This window comes from Gnatocerus cornutus, chromosome 5 (assembly GCF_029298725.1).
Source record: "Gnatocerus cornutus isolate USDA-ARS CGAHR chromosome 5, icGnaCorn1.1, whole genome shotgun sequence".
Classification (NCBI taxonomy): domain Eukaryota; kingdom Metazoa; phylum Arthropoda; class Insecta; order Coleoptera; family Tenebrionidae; genus Gnatocerus; species Gnatocerus cornutus.
The window spans coordinates 12,873,521-12,887,647 of record NC_142237.1 but is presented as its reverse complement, the minus strand read 5'-3'; the positions used below and the strand labels follow the sequence as shown (position 1 = coordinate 12,887,647).

Genomic DNA, 14,127 nt, shown 5'->3' with positions numbered 1-14,127 from the left:
GACAGAAACAGTTTGCGCCATTGTATTTCTCGTGAAATAATGTTTAGGGTAGTTTGCAAACTATTAAAGAGTCAAAGCCGTAACCGCAACAGATCGTTGGACGAACTGTACCTCAAACGTCTTTGATGCTGGCGCCATCGATCGCCCAACCGCCCAACCCATCTTTTAGGTTATGTCCGAAGTTTGAAATGTTCGTAAACCACGAGGCGTTTATTTTTTAATTATGATTACAACAGAGAACATGAATTTTCCCCGCGGAGGAAGAAAACCGCAAATTGTCGAGGTACCGAAACGAAAACGCGAAGAAAATGTAAGTACATTAGTTTCTTCTCAAAAGTTTCTGGCATGCTGACCCCCCAATTCTAGTTGTTTCATGTGGAAGCGAAAAGCAGACCAAAAAGGGTAAAACACGACCACCACGAAAGCACAGTTAGTGAAAGAAATGAAGATTGGCAACTTTCGTTAAAACTCCAAGGAACTCTTACTTATGCGGTTTGTTTTAACACTTTATGATTCTCAAATTGAGCTATCATTTGTAGAAAATGGAAGAAGGAATGATTGTCTTGAGTTGTGTTCGCCATATAACAAACTTAACGTTCCAAGTTGAGTTCCCTGGTCTCACCCATGGGATTGTTACAATCAATCAGATTTCAGATGATTTTAATAAAGTTTTAACGAACATACTGAAATCGGGAAAAGGAGTGAGTACTTTCCAAGTTAAACTAGTCAAACGTGACAAAACAACTTAATTTTAGTCATATGATGTTTCCTTGAGGAAGATTATAAGTGTGGGTCAACTGATGCCAGTAAAAATTCTCTCAGTGGAAAAGACAGAAAAAGGACATGCAGTACAAGCCTCTACTAACCCTGGAGAAATCAATGCAAACAAGCAGCACTACTCCTTTAAAAAAGGGGAGACTATTTGGGCCAATGCAGTTTCAGAACTTGATCATGGATATGAGCTAACAGTTGGTGTGAAGAATTGCAGGGTATTTTTGCCTTTTAAAAACGTTCCTAATGGCAAAAAATATGGTAAAGTTTGACTAACAACGTTGAGAGTCTGTTCTAAGCTGCTTTTCTGTAGAAATAGGAGAACCGTTTTACTGCGTGGTTCATAAAGTCGCGGCTTCAAGTTCCGCGACGGTTTTGACTGTGGGGACAAAAATCGAAAACACACACAGATACCAAATGCATGAGTTGACTTTGAGTGATACAATTCCTGGGAGTTGCGTCAAGTTCACAATTGAAGAGGTAAGACAGTTTAACCAATTTTACTTGCTAAATTTTTCGATTTTTTTAGATTTCAACCCATGGAGTGAAAGGTCGTTTTTTGAACAACTGTTTCGGCTACATAGACCAAACGCAACTGTCCCCTGAAGTCAACCTGGCGAAACTAACAGAAGGAAGTGTTCTGACTGCATACGTTTTATTCATAGAGCCCATTACTAAAGTAACTTACCTTACAATGCGTGGTCTTGACAAACTACAAGGACCTCAACTTGAAATAGGAAAAATCATTACTGCGAATGTTATATCCTCAGCCCCCGGAGGTTTATATCTACAGTTGGGGAAAACTGCAATTGGTTTTGTTACAAATAAGCGTTTAGTAAACACTGTACCACAAGACGGAAATGTTGATGTCTTTCAAGCTGTTAAAAACAAGTTTCCTGTTGGTAGCAGGCACGACTGTAGAATACTAGATTATAATTACATGCAACAGTCGTATATTTGTACGTGTGAGAAGCAAATTCTAAAAGAAAAGGTTTTTACCATGAAGGATCTCGAAATGGGGCTGATATTAAAAGTAACTGTTGAGAAAATCCTTTCCAGTGGTTTGGTTGTTAAGAGTGGACACGTGCGAGGGTTTGTACCCAACATGCACTTATCAAACAGCGAATATAATAAGACGGTGAAGACGAAATTTTCGCCAGGGATGAAAGTCGAAGCAAGGTTTTTGGTTGCAATATTTATTCATAATTAAAATCTAATTTGAAGGTTTTAGGGTTTTAAAAATGCCACAGGGGAAAAACCCAGTCTTCACTTTAAAACAGGATTTAATCAAATGCAGAACTTGCTTATCAAATAAAGACGAAGCAGAGATCAACTCCAACTATGTAGGAGTTGTAATCCAGACAAGTATATCAGGAGCGAGAATCGAATTTTTTGGGGACGTCAAAGGGTGGCTCTCTAATAAAACACTGAATGTTGGCAACAGAGGGCAACTAATGAATCCTCAAAAATATTTCTTCATAGGACAAGCCGTGAGTTTGGATATTTTCAAATGGCCGCATAAATAAAATTTGTTCACAGGTTACTGTGTGGGTTTTGGATATTAAAGAAAAGGAGGTCCGCCTGTCTTTACAACCCCCTCAAATATTATATCAGACTAGAATGGGTGTCGGGGAGAGTTTTGGTGGTATAATCTCAGAAGTCAATTCTAATGGTATCAAAATCAACACGTCCCAAAAATGGGTGGAGGCTTTCATTCCGGTGGCCCATTTGTGTCACAATTTTGAATTAAGTCAGATCGTACTCAGTAAGTATCCATAAATTAACGAGAGATCAGTTTCACTCAACGAAAAGTTGGCAGCAGTTCTCGGCAATTTTTATCGCCAACAGTTGGCAGTACAAGAGTTTGACCTTGATGCAAATATAACATGCGTAGAAGCCAACAGTTTAGTTAAATATTTCTTTTGGAACAAGCCTGATTTACTGACAGTGGAGTGATAGCAATAAGCTCTATTTTAAGTAAAAAAGATCTGAAAGATTTCAAAAAGACCGCTCACCTTTGTTGAACACGTCGAATTTGCGAAACCGAAACCAAAATAATACTGAAGAACACGTTGAGAACACAAAAACAATCGAACATCGCGTTTTTCATTGTTTTTGCTACGGTTTTTTTTTGAACACGAGAACACGCCGTTTGTAATCGCGCCGCTTTTAAACTTTGGATCTAGTGTGTCCGGACAATGTTGCCAACCTTGGATAATTCAGTCCCTAGCCGAATATAAATTTTACTGCGTAATAATCATTAAATAATGTAAAATTGGTTTCGTTAATTTATTAATTATTTCAGAAATGTATCGACCAGGAGATCGAATAAAAAGTTTGATTTCCATCAAAAGTACAGATACAGAAGTTGTGGCGAGCAGAAGAGAATCTGTTGCTTTTCATAACAAGTCTCTGAAAGTGTATAAACTAAATGACCTCAAAAAAAACATGGATTTAAGGTGCTACCTTGAAGAGGAAACTGAGGATGGCATCTTTGTTTCATCACCTATAAAGGATTATAGTCAAAATATATTTATTCCAAAAGAAGTACGTATGACCTCTAGCACGCAAAAAGATGCGTAATTTTGAAAATTTCAGAACTATACCACTAAGAAAGGGGTGCAACTGACTTTTGAGAAACATAAAACTATCTTGTGCAAGATTTTGAATGTAAACTATCGAGACAGAGAGTTAACTTTGTCTGTTATATTTGAAAAGCCATCTCATGTAAGTATTCTTTAGTTATGTTTGATTGAAACTATTTTTAACATTTGTGTAGGATTCAGAAGACACATTTGATCAACTTCTTCAAGATGTTGAGTTTGCTACCACAGTATTCACTCGGAACAATAACGATTACACCAAATGGAAAGTCGGAAAAGTTGGTACACATATGACTTGTACAATCGAAAATATCAATGAAAACGGCGACCATATTGTTACTTTACGCAAAGGTGGTAAAGGCGTGATCCGTAGTCATCTAACACAACGTAAATTTCACACAAACTGTTTCTGTGAAGGTGGATAACTTTTGTATTCTTGCAGCTGGTAGTAAGGTGGGCCAACAGCTAAATGCCGTGCTAATAGACTTTAATTTGTCGGAGCAATGCGTGGAACTTTGCAGCAAAAGAAATTTGATACAGAAAATTAATCAAGTCCAAGGTATTGTAACTTCCTTTGTTTATTTATATTTACATATCTGTTTACAGATGGTTCAGTTAACAAATCGTTTGGTTCATCATGTACTGCAAATTTCCTATTGGTCACTCAATTTTACATGATTGGGGTTTTGCTCGATAAAGATTGCAACAAGCAGTTTGTGTACCTGCCATTAGAGTTGAATAAGAAGCCCAAATCGCACTCTAAAAAAATGAAGATTGTTATCTGCAGGTGTGTATTGGGTGAAATTTTCCGGGTTCAGGGCTAAATTAGAACGTTCTTTTTTCAGAAAAGTGGGAAATAAAATTGTTGGTGTCCTCGGAAAAGGCGTCGCGACAAAAATCCCGAAAATACCTCCCAAACTAGAGCAACCCAAACCTGAAGAAGCCAACCAAAGTTCTTCTGAAGACGAAGATACAGTGGAGAGTGCTGAACCGTCAGACGAAGATGTACCGGAAAGTGGTCAAGAATCCGACGAAGACGTCGAAAGTGTTGAAGTATCAGACGAAGAAGCGACTCCCACAAAGAGTCCATCATCACCTGTCAACGAACCAAATAGTACCGAAAACCTCGAGTCCGTGCTTCCCGGAGCTCAGTCCTTCTACATTTCCAGAGACGAAGCAAGTATTGAAGACGACTCTTCGTCATCGGATGACGAGGAAGAGGAGACCATGCATCCTAAGAAACGGTTAAAACTGACGCCACAAGAAAGCGCCGAGGCTGCAAAGAAAGAAGAGGCACGAATTTCGCAAATCGAGAAGCAACTAGCAGATATACCGACAATTCCACAAACTGCTGAGCAATTTGATCGACAGTTGTTAGCGAATCCGAATTCGTCTGAGTTGTGGCTGCAGTACATGGCAATGCATGTTGCGGTAAGTTTATTTTAAGGTTTCCCCGGTGGAGTTTTTAAACTGAATTTTAGGCGGCCGAGTTGGATAAAGCTAGAGCTGTGGGAAAACGAGCCATAGAAACGGTTAATATGACTTTGGTTAAAGAAAAATTTAATATCTGGGTGGCACTGCTTAATTTGGAGAATATGTATGGAACGAAGGTATCGAGTCCTTTGTTTTAATAACGGAAATTTATTACTTCCATTTTTAGGAGTCGTTCGAGACAGTGTTTGAAGACGCTGTGAGATACAACGACTCTCTGGAAATCTACTTGAGTGTGATAAACCTGTTTGCGACGTCAGGGAAGTTAGTGGAAATGGAAGAAAAAATAAGAAAGTTGCGAGCGAAAGAAAAGCACAACTCCAAAATGTGGTTGGAAGTTGGTCGAATATACTACTCCCTGCAGATGTTCAAAGAAGCACGCAACATTAAAGAAGCGGCCATCAAATCCATTTTGGACAAAAAAAGACGTAAGGAACGAAAACTGATCCTTAAAAACAATGACAATCTTTCTTCCAGAATTTGATTTAATTTTACGCTTTGGAATCATGGAATTTCAACTGGGCGACCTGGAACAAGCCATTGCGTACTTTGAAACTATCTTAAACGCTTATCCTTCCAAAGTTAACATTTGGAGTATTTACGTGGATCAATTGGTCAAGCGAAAAAACATAGATTGCGCCAGAAAAATTCTCGAGAGGGCCGTCGGTCAGAAGTTTGGTGCTAAAACGATGAAGATTCTTTTCCAGAAATATATTAACTTTGAGAGACAACACGGGACTGAAGAAAGTGTCGAGAAGGTGAAAGAGTTGGCGAAAGCGTATGTTACAAATTTGTAAACTGCCATTTTAACGAAATAACGTTTTATTCTGCCCATAAAAATAAAAAAAAAATCAAATCACACAACTGGCGCTCACTTTGCTTGTGAACCAACTTTGGCCAAAACTTTTCTTATTTCCATTCCAATCGCCTTTCCTAGCGGGGGCGGAACTGCATTTCCCACTTGTCTGTGTTTGTCCATTACAGTTCCATGGAATTTAAAATGATCCGGAAATCCCTGAGATCGAGCGCATTCTCGAACACTCACAACGCGATTTTGCTCGGGATGAAGAACTAAAAGAGGTGTTAAATAACAATAAAAAATGAATAATCGCTACCTCTTCCTTGTTTTCCCATTGGTTCTGGATTAGTGATGGTTGTACCAAAATATCCGTCCCATTCAAGACGACCATAAAGACCAGCCCAATGGTTATGTCTGTCGGCGGTGTGAGGAAGGCACCATGGTATCAAGGTATTGACTTGGCGGTCCGATGGGTCACAACCGGAACCAAGAGCACACTGACAAACGCCACGATTGGGTTCGCCCAGCTTCTGCCTCTTTGTGCTAAAACGATTTTTATTAACAAATAACATAGTTGTTTCACTTACAAATATGGATAGTTCAGTTTGCTGGTCATGGTCCCATTGTTCAATGGGACTGAAATATTGGGTAAATCCCGCCAATCCGAGCCTGGTATTTCGGGAATTTGCGCAATTCTGGCCTCGACTATCGGAGCCATTTCTTTGCAAACGTGGTCAATCAGAAACTCGCTCGAATCGGAGTCTCTCATTCGTCGCTGGAAGTGAGAGATTGGGGTTTCATCGTAAGGTATTTCGGTGTAATTCGATCCATTCTTTATCTCCGGTAGATCGGAAATCGCGTCTCTCACGCAAATTGTCCGGTACGGTGCTGATTCCTTCCAAATGTTCCCTGAAATGACTAATTATTTACAAGACAACACTCAAAAACGTACCGTTTGTGTACCGGACTCCATCAAACGCGAAAGATAAATGGCAACCTCTTTTACTAAACACATGTTGTGGCTCCGGCAGCTTCGGCAAAGGATATCCTGGAGCAGCGGCAATCAGAATTAACCGTCGCCGCGTTTGGGGGATCCCATAATGTCCAGCTTGTAACACTCCGAACGTGACTTGGTAACCGATTTCCAGAAGGCATCGAATTGTTAATTTCAAGACCATCATTCGTTTAAACGTCACGAAATTTCTTACATTTTCCAAGACAAACACTTTCGGTCTGTAATAGTCGCAGAAACTTAAATACGAAACAACCAAAGAGTTTTTGAACAACGAATACTGCCCAGCATTAAATCTATTCATTCCTGAGAAGCCCTGGCATGGAGGACCACCGACTAACATTTCCACCTCGCCTTTGCCGGGGAAAGTTTTCGTCTCCCCTGCCATTACTTTCTGTAAGAAGTTGTTACAGTCGTCGGTGTAGACTTGACAGTCTTGATTGTTTAGCTTGAAGGCTTGGGCGGCAGCGGGCTCTTTCTCAATCTAACGAAATTCATTGAATTTAAAAATCATAGAAGAAGAAGTTATTACCGCCCATTTGGTCTCGGCTATCCCCGCTTGGTGGAGCCCATTGGACAGACCTCCACACCCAGCAAACACGTCCATGCATCGCAGCGGTCGCTCGAGTTTTTCCCAAACGGGGGGTTGTTCATGGGACGTTTTAGCGGACTTGCTTTTACCCTTACCTACTGAAGGAATTACAGTAGAACCTCGATTATACGGACTAATTGTTGCAGAGGTTATCCGGATAATAGAAGATATGCAGAAACGCAAAAAAATATCCAAAACTCATGACCCAGAGAACAAGGGGAGGTGCCGACAGTAAATCAGACGGTATATTTTAAAACAAAAATTGCTTAAGTTTAACAGTATTCGAGAAAGGATAAAAAATTAACAACCAATCCCGATAGCTTATTCTAGAGGTGGAGAAAAAGTACATCCCAATTTCCTAGGCAACGAGAGTGTAATGTTCATCTGACCAATGAATGATAGTTTGTGTCCATAATTACCGATTTTCAAATTGGGTTCTGCTTCGGGATTGGCTACCGTTTTTTCGTTTTATCTCGATTATTTTTCAGCTAAAAAATTTTTGTTACGAAATTTTGGTTCAGAATTGTTACCTCCATAAGCCTTTTTTCTCTGGGTCACGAGTTCTGGGACATCTGTATAAGTTTTTTTTTAATACTTTGTAATTGTTGTTTGATAGGTACAATTTTTTTCTTAATGGCGGCCAAGTGTCGAATTCGCGTTTTTTTTAAAATCGGTGATCCGGATAATCGAGGTTCTACTGTACCACAAAATTATTTAAATATTTGGTAGCAAACCTTTTCCTTTGCCGGCATAACCGATTTTCTTTGCTTCGGATGGCACCTCGTAAAATTTGTATGTGGTGGGGTCGTAGGCTTCGGTGAAATAGAATCGATATGGTCCTTCATCAGGCCAGTTAGTTGGTAACTCAATGATATCGCAGTACATTATGTAACATTTGCCAACAACCTCTTTAAACGACACTGTCGTGACTAAAACAATTGGGGGATTATCGAAAGAAAAGCTCGAAATCTCAATGGTTACATTCATTCGTCCAATACAAGGTGTTAATGTCAGCTTGGTGGGCTAAAAATACACCACTTTTGGTATTCTCCGGTCGATAGAATATCCTAACTTTTATCTTAATATCCCGTTTATGGGTCCAAATATCCTGGATTAGTCCGATACTAAACGGTTCAGGTGTATCCTGGTTGGAACCTTTCACGTCTATCGTTTTCCTGTAGTATTCAGTGTACACTGATTCGTCGACACTCTTTATCTAAAGCAATAAAAATGTGGACTTTATCAGACTTCAAGAATGAAATAATTACACTATCGCTATTAGTTTCATACAAATGTGACGAAAAATCGTAAGCAGTTGGATTAAGAAAAACAGTGGTTCCAACACGGTACGTTTCTTCTCGCCAAAAAACATCCTCGTTATCTATGAATGGCGTTTCGTGTTTGTTCTTCGCTTTCTCTAGTCTACAAAACAACAGTTTTAAAAAAGAAGTCGGAAATTGATTAACATACAAACAATTGCTGCATGTATTTAGTTCCGTTTTCAGATTTCTGTCAACAAAATCAGTAAATGTCGCAGTAATGAAGTTGTATTCTTTGGATATGTAAAAAGAGTGTCCATCATCTTCTGGTGGAGGTTGTGGTTCAGTACCGCCTGACTCAAACCAGTCTTTCGGTGGTTTCTTATGCACGACCTAAAATTGTTTTACTTAATGACCCCAAAAGATTGTTACTTACTTCAGCTTTTCTTATAATACAACCAAGAGGAGCATCTTCACAGACATTCACCGCAAATAATTCCTGAGGGTTGGCGGTCTCTCCTAAAATTGTGTCGTTGCCTCTGTATAAAATGGAGAGATGTACTGTGGGGCCTTGAGGGAACTTGTCGTACATGTACTCCACTTTACCAATAGACAGAGGCTCGTTTGGTTTTTCGGAATTTAGCATGACGAAGTCGCCGGTGCGGGTTTCCGTCCCGCCTTGAATAAGTTGTAACAAATAACACTTTGTTCTTGTAATTTTACTAAGAACCTACCCACAAGACAAGCGTCGTAAAACGAGCGCCCTTTGATTGTCAAAACTGGCTCACCACGCCACTCCACCTTATTCACACTTTTTCTGATAGAACTGCTTTTCCTCCTCACGGGATTCTTTCCCTCTTCTTCTTCGTCTTCTGATAGTTCAACCTCTTCAACTGCCATGTTGGGGCATCTTCTGAGTTTACAAGCTTGTTTGGCTCTTCCACTACCACCGAACTTTACCATGTTTTTGCAGTTGCTACATTTACCACAATCTGAGGCTTGGCAGGCGTCACAGACTCCACATTTGCGTTTCTTTGGTCCTTTTTTGTCTTGAGTTTCAATCTGGTCAGGGAAGAAGTTTTCAAAGATTGATCTAACTAAGGAGGTAGTGCAGGCTTTGGTGAAGGATGGTTTCTTGGTAGTTTTTCCCTGGAACAATTTTATTAAGATCAGTTAGTGTAGTTGTTTACTTTTACTTCAGTTTGTCTCATTTTTTTCCGATTACGAAATGTGACGCCGGCTAAAGTGACCAATGAGCGGACGCATGGGGTGACAATTAACAGCAAGTTCTCCTCCCCTGCCTGGTCGTAACTGTATATCTGGTTAAATGTGGAGAATTACTACTAATTAAGAGATTAAAGATTTCAGAACCTGATCACAAACAAACTGGGCATGTTGCAGCAAAAAGTCTTCAGTTAAGTTGGATTTTCCTGAGGCTTCCAAGTACTCTAATAAATCCTCATATGTAGGGTCCTCCACGTAACGATCCAAGAGGAACTCCATGACTACTTTAACTAACGTAATTTTTTGCCCAAGGAGTTCAACAAAAGGAGCATATTCTTCTGACGGTTCCATCAGTATGTACTGTGCATAAGCAGTAACAATCCCAAGGATAGATTTTTCTCCTCCATCAAACCCACTTATGTACCATTCATTAATGGGGCCCATACCATGGGCTGGTATTCCGTTGTTTGAAGAGGAGTCTTCTTCATAAATGGGTTTGATATATCCAGAAACATGAAGTAAAACATTTTTTTCAACCAAACCTGAATCAAATGGGCACAAGTGCCCTTTTTCATCATAAACACTAAATTGAGTGACCTGAAAAGATCAAAGTAATATAAGTAAAAGGTACTGAAAGTGGTAACCTTGTGGGTTGGTAACTCATCTCCTTCAGGAATACTCTCTTCATCACCAGTAAATAAAGATAATCTGTCGTCTGTTAACGCTACAAATTCCTCACAGGACTTGTTCAAATGACCACTATAGAGCTTGATATCGTGGAGGTGCTGCCTACAAATGTTACACTTTTCTGGTTTAGCTGTTGCATCTTCCTCTTCAGTTCTCTTGTTGAATTTGCGTTTCTTCGGTTTTCGTTGCTTTTCATTTGACTCAAGTTGAAGAGATCTTTAAGTGAGACGGGTAACTAATCAAAATTTAGTATTATTAACCCATAATTTACCTTTTTCCGGTGTTCATTTTTGCAGCTTTTAAGTTTTTGCAGTCGTTTTTATTGTCTCCCCTAGTCTAAACGTTCGAAGTCGAGGAATACATCACAGTTATTTGGTTATGTTATAATAAACTTCAGGAACTCTTAAGTAAAGATCAAATCGCTGCAACAGCACTTTCTAACCACTAAAACAATATTCTTGAAACAGTTTAAGGTTACATTGGCGCTACAATTTAATTTAAGAATATGACCAACCAAACGAAACTTTATTCCCTAAAACGAAACTTTTTTCTGGGGAAAGGCTCATAAGCGCGACGGAATAAACATTCAGAGAAGCGTTTACGTCAATGTAATCGAAAATGTAATCAAGAGAATTACATTCTTCGAAATATAATTTTTTTGTTTCGTCAAATTGACAACTGTAAATTTGGAGGTTATGAAATTAATTCTCTCTCGGTTTAGGCTGCAAATGTCCACCCAACGTCACCAATTTTAAAATTTTCATCGCGTAATTTGTTCCTGTTGCAAATGTTTCTTTGGTGGTGTGGGATTTGGGGTACAAAAAAAGATCGTATAAATTTTGTCAATGTAATGTGTCGAAATTCAATTTGTTTGTTACCGTTTTTAAACAGCAGTCCCATCTAAGGGAAATTTAACTTTCCTTGGAACACGTTTAAAGGCTGCACTAATTAATAATTTAATTTTGATGCACAGCAGTTTACATGTCAAATTCCAGGGGACAACCGTGTTAGATTAAAATTGCCAAATCTAATTTATCAAGATTACAACTTTAAATAAAAAATTAACTGTCAAAGTGGACAATTGCAACCTAAACCAACTGTAAGTGCTGCAAAATTATTAATTTTTTAACATAATTTTTAAATAATCTTTGTTAACAAAGTTTGATTCGTGAAATTGTATGAAATCGTGTTTCTTTGGCATCGCTAGCTGTGCATTAGTAAATTTTGAATAAAACACAATGTTGCCAACTTTCGTTTTGAATATATTCCCTAAGTCAGACACAAATTTACTTTAGATTTTTAAATTTTTCCCCATTATAAAGGTCTCGATCCACGATGAGAAAAATTTGATGATTTCCGTGTATCAATTTTTTTTATTGCTAACATTAACCTTAATAATAATTGAAAACAATTTATTTGACTTTCAAATCAACACACAGCATTTCTGTGGGGGTTTTTGGTTGTTCTTTGTTGGGAACACTTTCCCTAGAATAGAAAAAATTCTCTACGTCCCTAAACGCCTTCAAAATTTTCTAGAGGTGGCAACAGTGACAAAACAATTTTGAAAACGTAAAGATTCCCTTTTTGGTGTCGCGCTTATGTCTCTTCGCCCAGTTTATAGCGCCGTTGACGTCAGTAGAGGTCGCCACAGTCGCTAATTGTTGTGCGACTGCGCCGACCAACAGCCTGTAAAGTATCTCTGGTAAATAGACAGTTGTTGCGGAATAACCTGACAAAATTAATAATCCATTTACTCAAATTTTTCGTAAATAGAGAATGTTTCAACAGTAAAATTCGCTTGCAAGCATGAGTGCTCCACTATTTGCTTGTTCTCGATGTTTTTCGCGACACCCCTTTGAAGATCTTTCTGCTGGACAACAGTTGTGCAAAGTAAGTCTTGATAATTTTTGAATTATCATCTAGATTGCTACTTAAATCATTCATATCCATGCCACTTTTCACACAATCAGCGAAATTGATTATTCCGTGGAAACACCACAGAAATTAATGTTTGTTGCAGTCAGTTTGGGGTCTTTACACGTATTTATTAATTTTTGGTGGTTTTAGGAATGCCGTGGAGCTTTTCCGGTGGTGAAATGTACTTACTGTCGTTCAGAGTTTCAACAAACATCCAAAGGAAACACCAGCACGATTTGTAAAAAATGTGAACAAAATGTTAAAGCATATGGCAAACCAACGGCCTGTGAATATTGTAATATAATTGCAGCTTTTATAGGAAATAAATGCCAGAGATGTACAAACTCAGAGATTAAGTACGGACCTCCAGTCAACTGCGAGCAGTGCAAGCAAAAGTGCGCTTTTGATCGCCATGATGATGATAAGAAGGTGATAATGTTTCTAGTTTAATAACTTACAAAATATGCGATTAAAGCTGTAGACAAATTTGAAATATTATGTTGGCAGCATTTGATAACCAATCTGGATTGGCTACAATACAGAGCTTTTAAGTTGAATTGATAAATAAATCTTTTCCAGGTTGATGGAAAACTGCTGTGTTGGTTGTGCACTTTGTCCTTCAAAAGAGCATTGGCTAAAACCAAGCAAGGTGACGCTGAACGCAGGGCGCATATGAAGATATCGCAGTTACACAAATCAAAAAACAAGGAGGTGAAGTGAGTAATGTACGATTTAAGCGCGAAAAGTCCCTAAAACAAATGAAATTATGACAAAAAAGACGGAAATGAACGGAAATAAACATTTCAGCTTTCAGCTGTTGTCAAAACTTTTTTTTTAGATTACGTGGTCACAACAAGAGACCTCACCGAGTCGACGTGACTAAAATTCCCGCTACCGACAACGATAACGGTGTCCCTAATAAAATCTCCCGGAACAACGCGAGTCCCGGACTAATCCGCGCAGAACTCGATCCCAACAGTTCCGATCATGTGGTGGCAATGACTCAACTGAAAGAAAAAATTGCCAGTTTGCAAAAACAGCTTAGTATGAAAGATACCCAATTACTAAATAAAGATAAGATGGTACGAACTAATTAACTAATTTTCGTGTTTCAACGTTGTTTTTAGATAACTGAATTGAAGGCGAAGCACTTCACAATAGAAGCCGAGTTAAGAACGAAAATGAAGAATAGCCAAAAAGAGTGTGATGACAAAGTAGATACGATGAACAAAAGAATCAGCAATCTTTTGAAAGAAGTGGCAAGCTTATCGAAAACCGCGAAGAAAAATAAATTTGGGGCCGCGGCGGCTGCTGAAAATTCTAATAATAGCGGCAGTGGTACGGACAGCCCCAGCCTTCAGTAACGATGCGGCGACTTTCCGTAAAAGTTTTCCGCACATCACGATTTTTCTATCTGTTAATACTGTATTGTGTCGATTTTTAATGTGAAATAAACTTTCCAACAAAGGATTTGCTTCCAACAAAATTCCAAAATTAAATGTTTAAGTTGCAAAAGTCTACCCAAAGTTTTATCGTGTAATTCGTCCCTGTTGCAAATGTTGCAATGGCGGTGCTGTGTGAATTGGGTTTTGGGGTGCAAGTTCTGTCATGTGTCGAAATTCAGTTTGTTTCTTAGTCTTTAAACGCAGTCGCTTCTTAGGGGAATTTTACTTAACGTAGAGCCTCTTCAAGAACTTGCACTAATTAATTAGGCAACTTTACACAGGAAATCTCATGTCAAAGTTGGTAACTATGAAATTCTGGGGGAATAA

At 38.7% G+C, this 14,127-nt stretch overlaps 3 protein-coding genes across 3 annotated transcripts; 2 read left to right on the top strand and 1 right to left on the bottom strand.

The window, feature by feature from the left end:
• Nucleotides 1-130: 130 nt before the first annotated feature.
• Nucleotides 131-5,731, top strand: Rrp5 (Ribosomal RNA Processing 5). Its single transcript, XM_088035484.1, has 17 exons — nucleotides 131-310; nucleotides 367-492; nucleotides 540-701; nucleotides 756-1,032; nucleotides 1,085-1,251; nucleotides 1,301-1,950; nucleotides 2,003-2,261; nucleotides 2,311-2,536; nucleotides 3,077-3,318; nucleotides 3,370-3,498; nucleotides 3,551-3,761; nucleotides 3,817-3,933; nucleotides 3,981-4,161; nucleotides 4,220-4,805; nucleotides 4,856-4,984; nucleotides 5,035-5,293; nucleotides 5,343-5,731. The coding sequence occupies exons 1-17, from the start codon at nucleotides 224-226 to the stop codon at nucleotides 5,660-5,662; spliced, it is 4,128 nt and encodes a 1,375-aa protein (XP_087891610.1). The 5' UTR covers nucleotides 131-223; the 3' UTR covers nucleotides 5,663-5,731.
• LOC148174697 (DNA (cytosine-5)-methyltransferase PliMCI-like) lies at nucleotides 5,670-11,202 on the bottom strand. Its single transcript, XM_088036902.1, has 19 exons — nucleotides 11,180-11,202; nucleotides 11,023-11,116; nucleotides 10,917-10,970; nucleotides 10,831-10,860; nucleotides 10,710-10,774; nucleotides 10,396-10,654; nucleotides 9,899-10,348; nucleotides 9,724-9,846; nucleotides 9,262-9,676; nucleotides 8,964-9,205; nucleotides 8,739-8,920; nucleotides 8,537-8,690; nucleotides 8,250-8,484; nucleotides 8,003-8,197; nucleotides 7,209-7,366; nucleotides 6,617-7,160; nucleotides 6,252-6,573; nucleotides 5,981-6,207; nucleotides 5,670-5,936 (listed from the first exon to the last, which is right to left on the bottom strand). The coding sequence occupies exons 1-19, from the start codon at nucleotides 11,200-11,202 to the stop codon at nucleotides 5,737-5,739; spliced, it is 3,972 nt and encodes a 1,323-aa protein (XP_087893028.1). The 3' UTR covers nucleotides 5,670-5,736.
• Nucleotides 11,203-12,091: 889 nt separating this feature from the next.
• On the top strand, nucleotides 12,092-13,823 carry LOC148174696 (protein FAM76A). Its single transcript, XM_088036969.1, has 5 exons — nucleotides 12,092-12,328; nucleotides 12,506-12,784; nucleotides 12,935-13,071; nucleotides 13,194-13,437; nucleotides 13,483-13,823. Exons 1-5 carry the CDS (start codon nucleotides 12,245-12,247, stop codon nucleotides 13,717-13,719), a joined length of 981 nt encoding a protein of 326 aa, XP_087893095.1. The 5' UTR covers nucleotides 12,092-12,244; the 3' UTR covers nucleotides 13,720-13,823.
• Nucleotides 13,824-14,127: the final 304 nt, after the last annotated feature.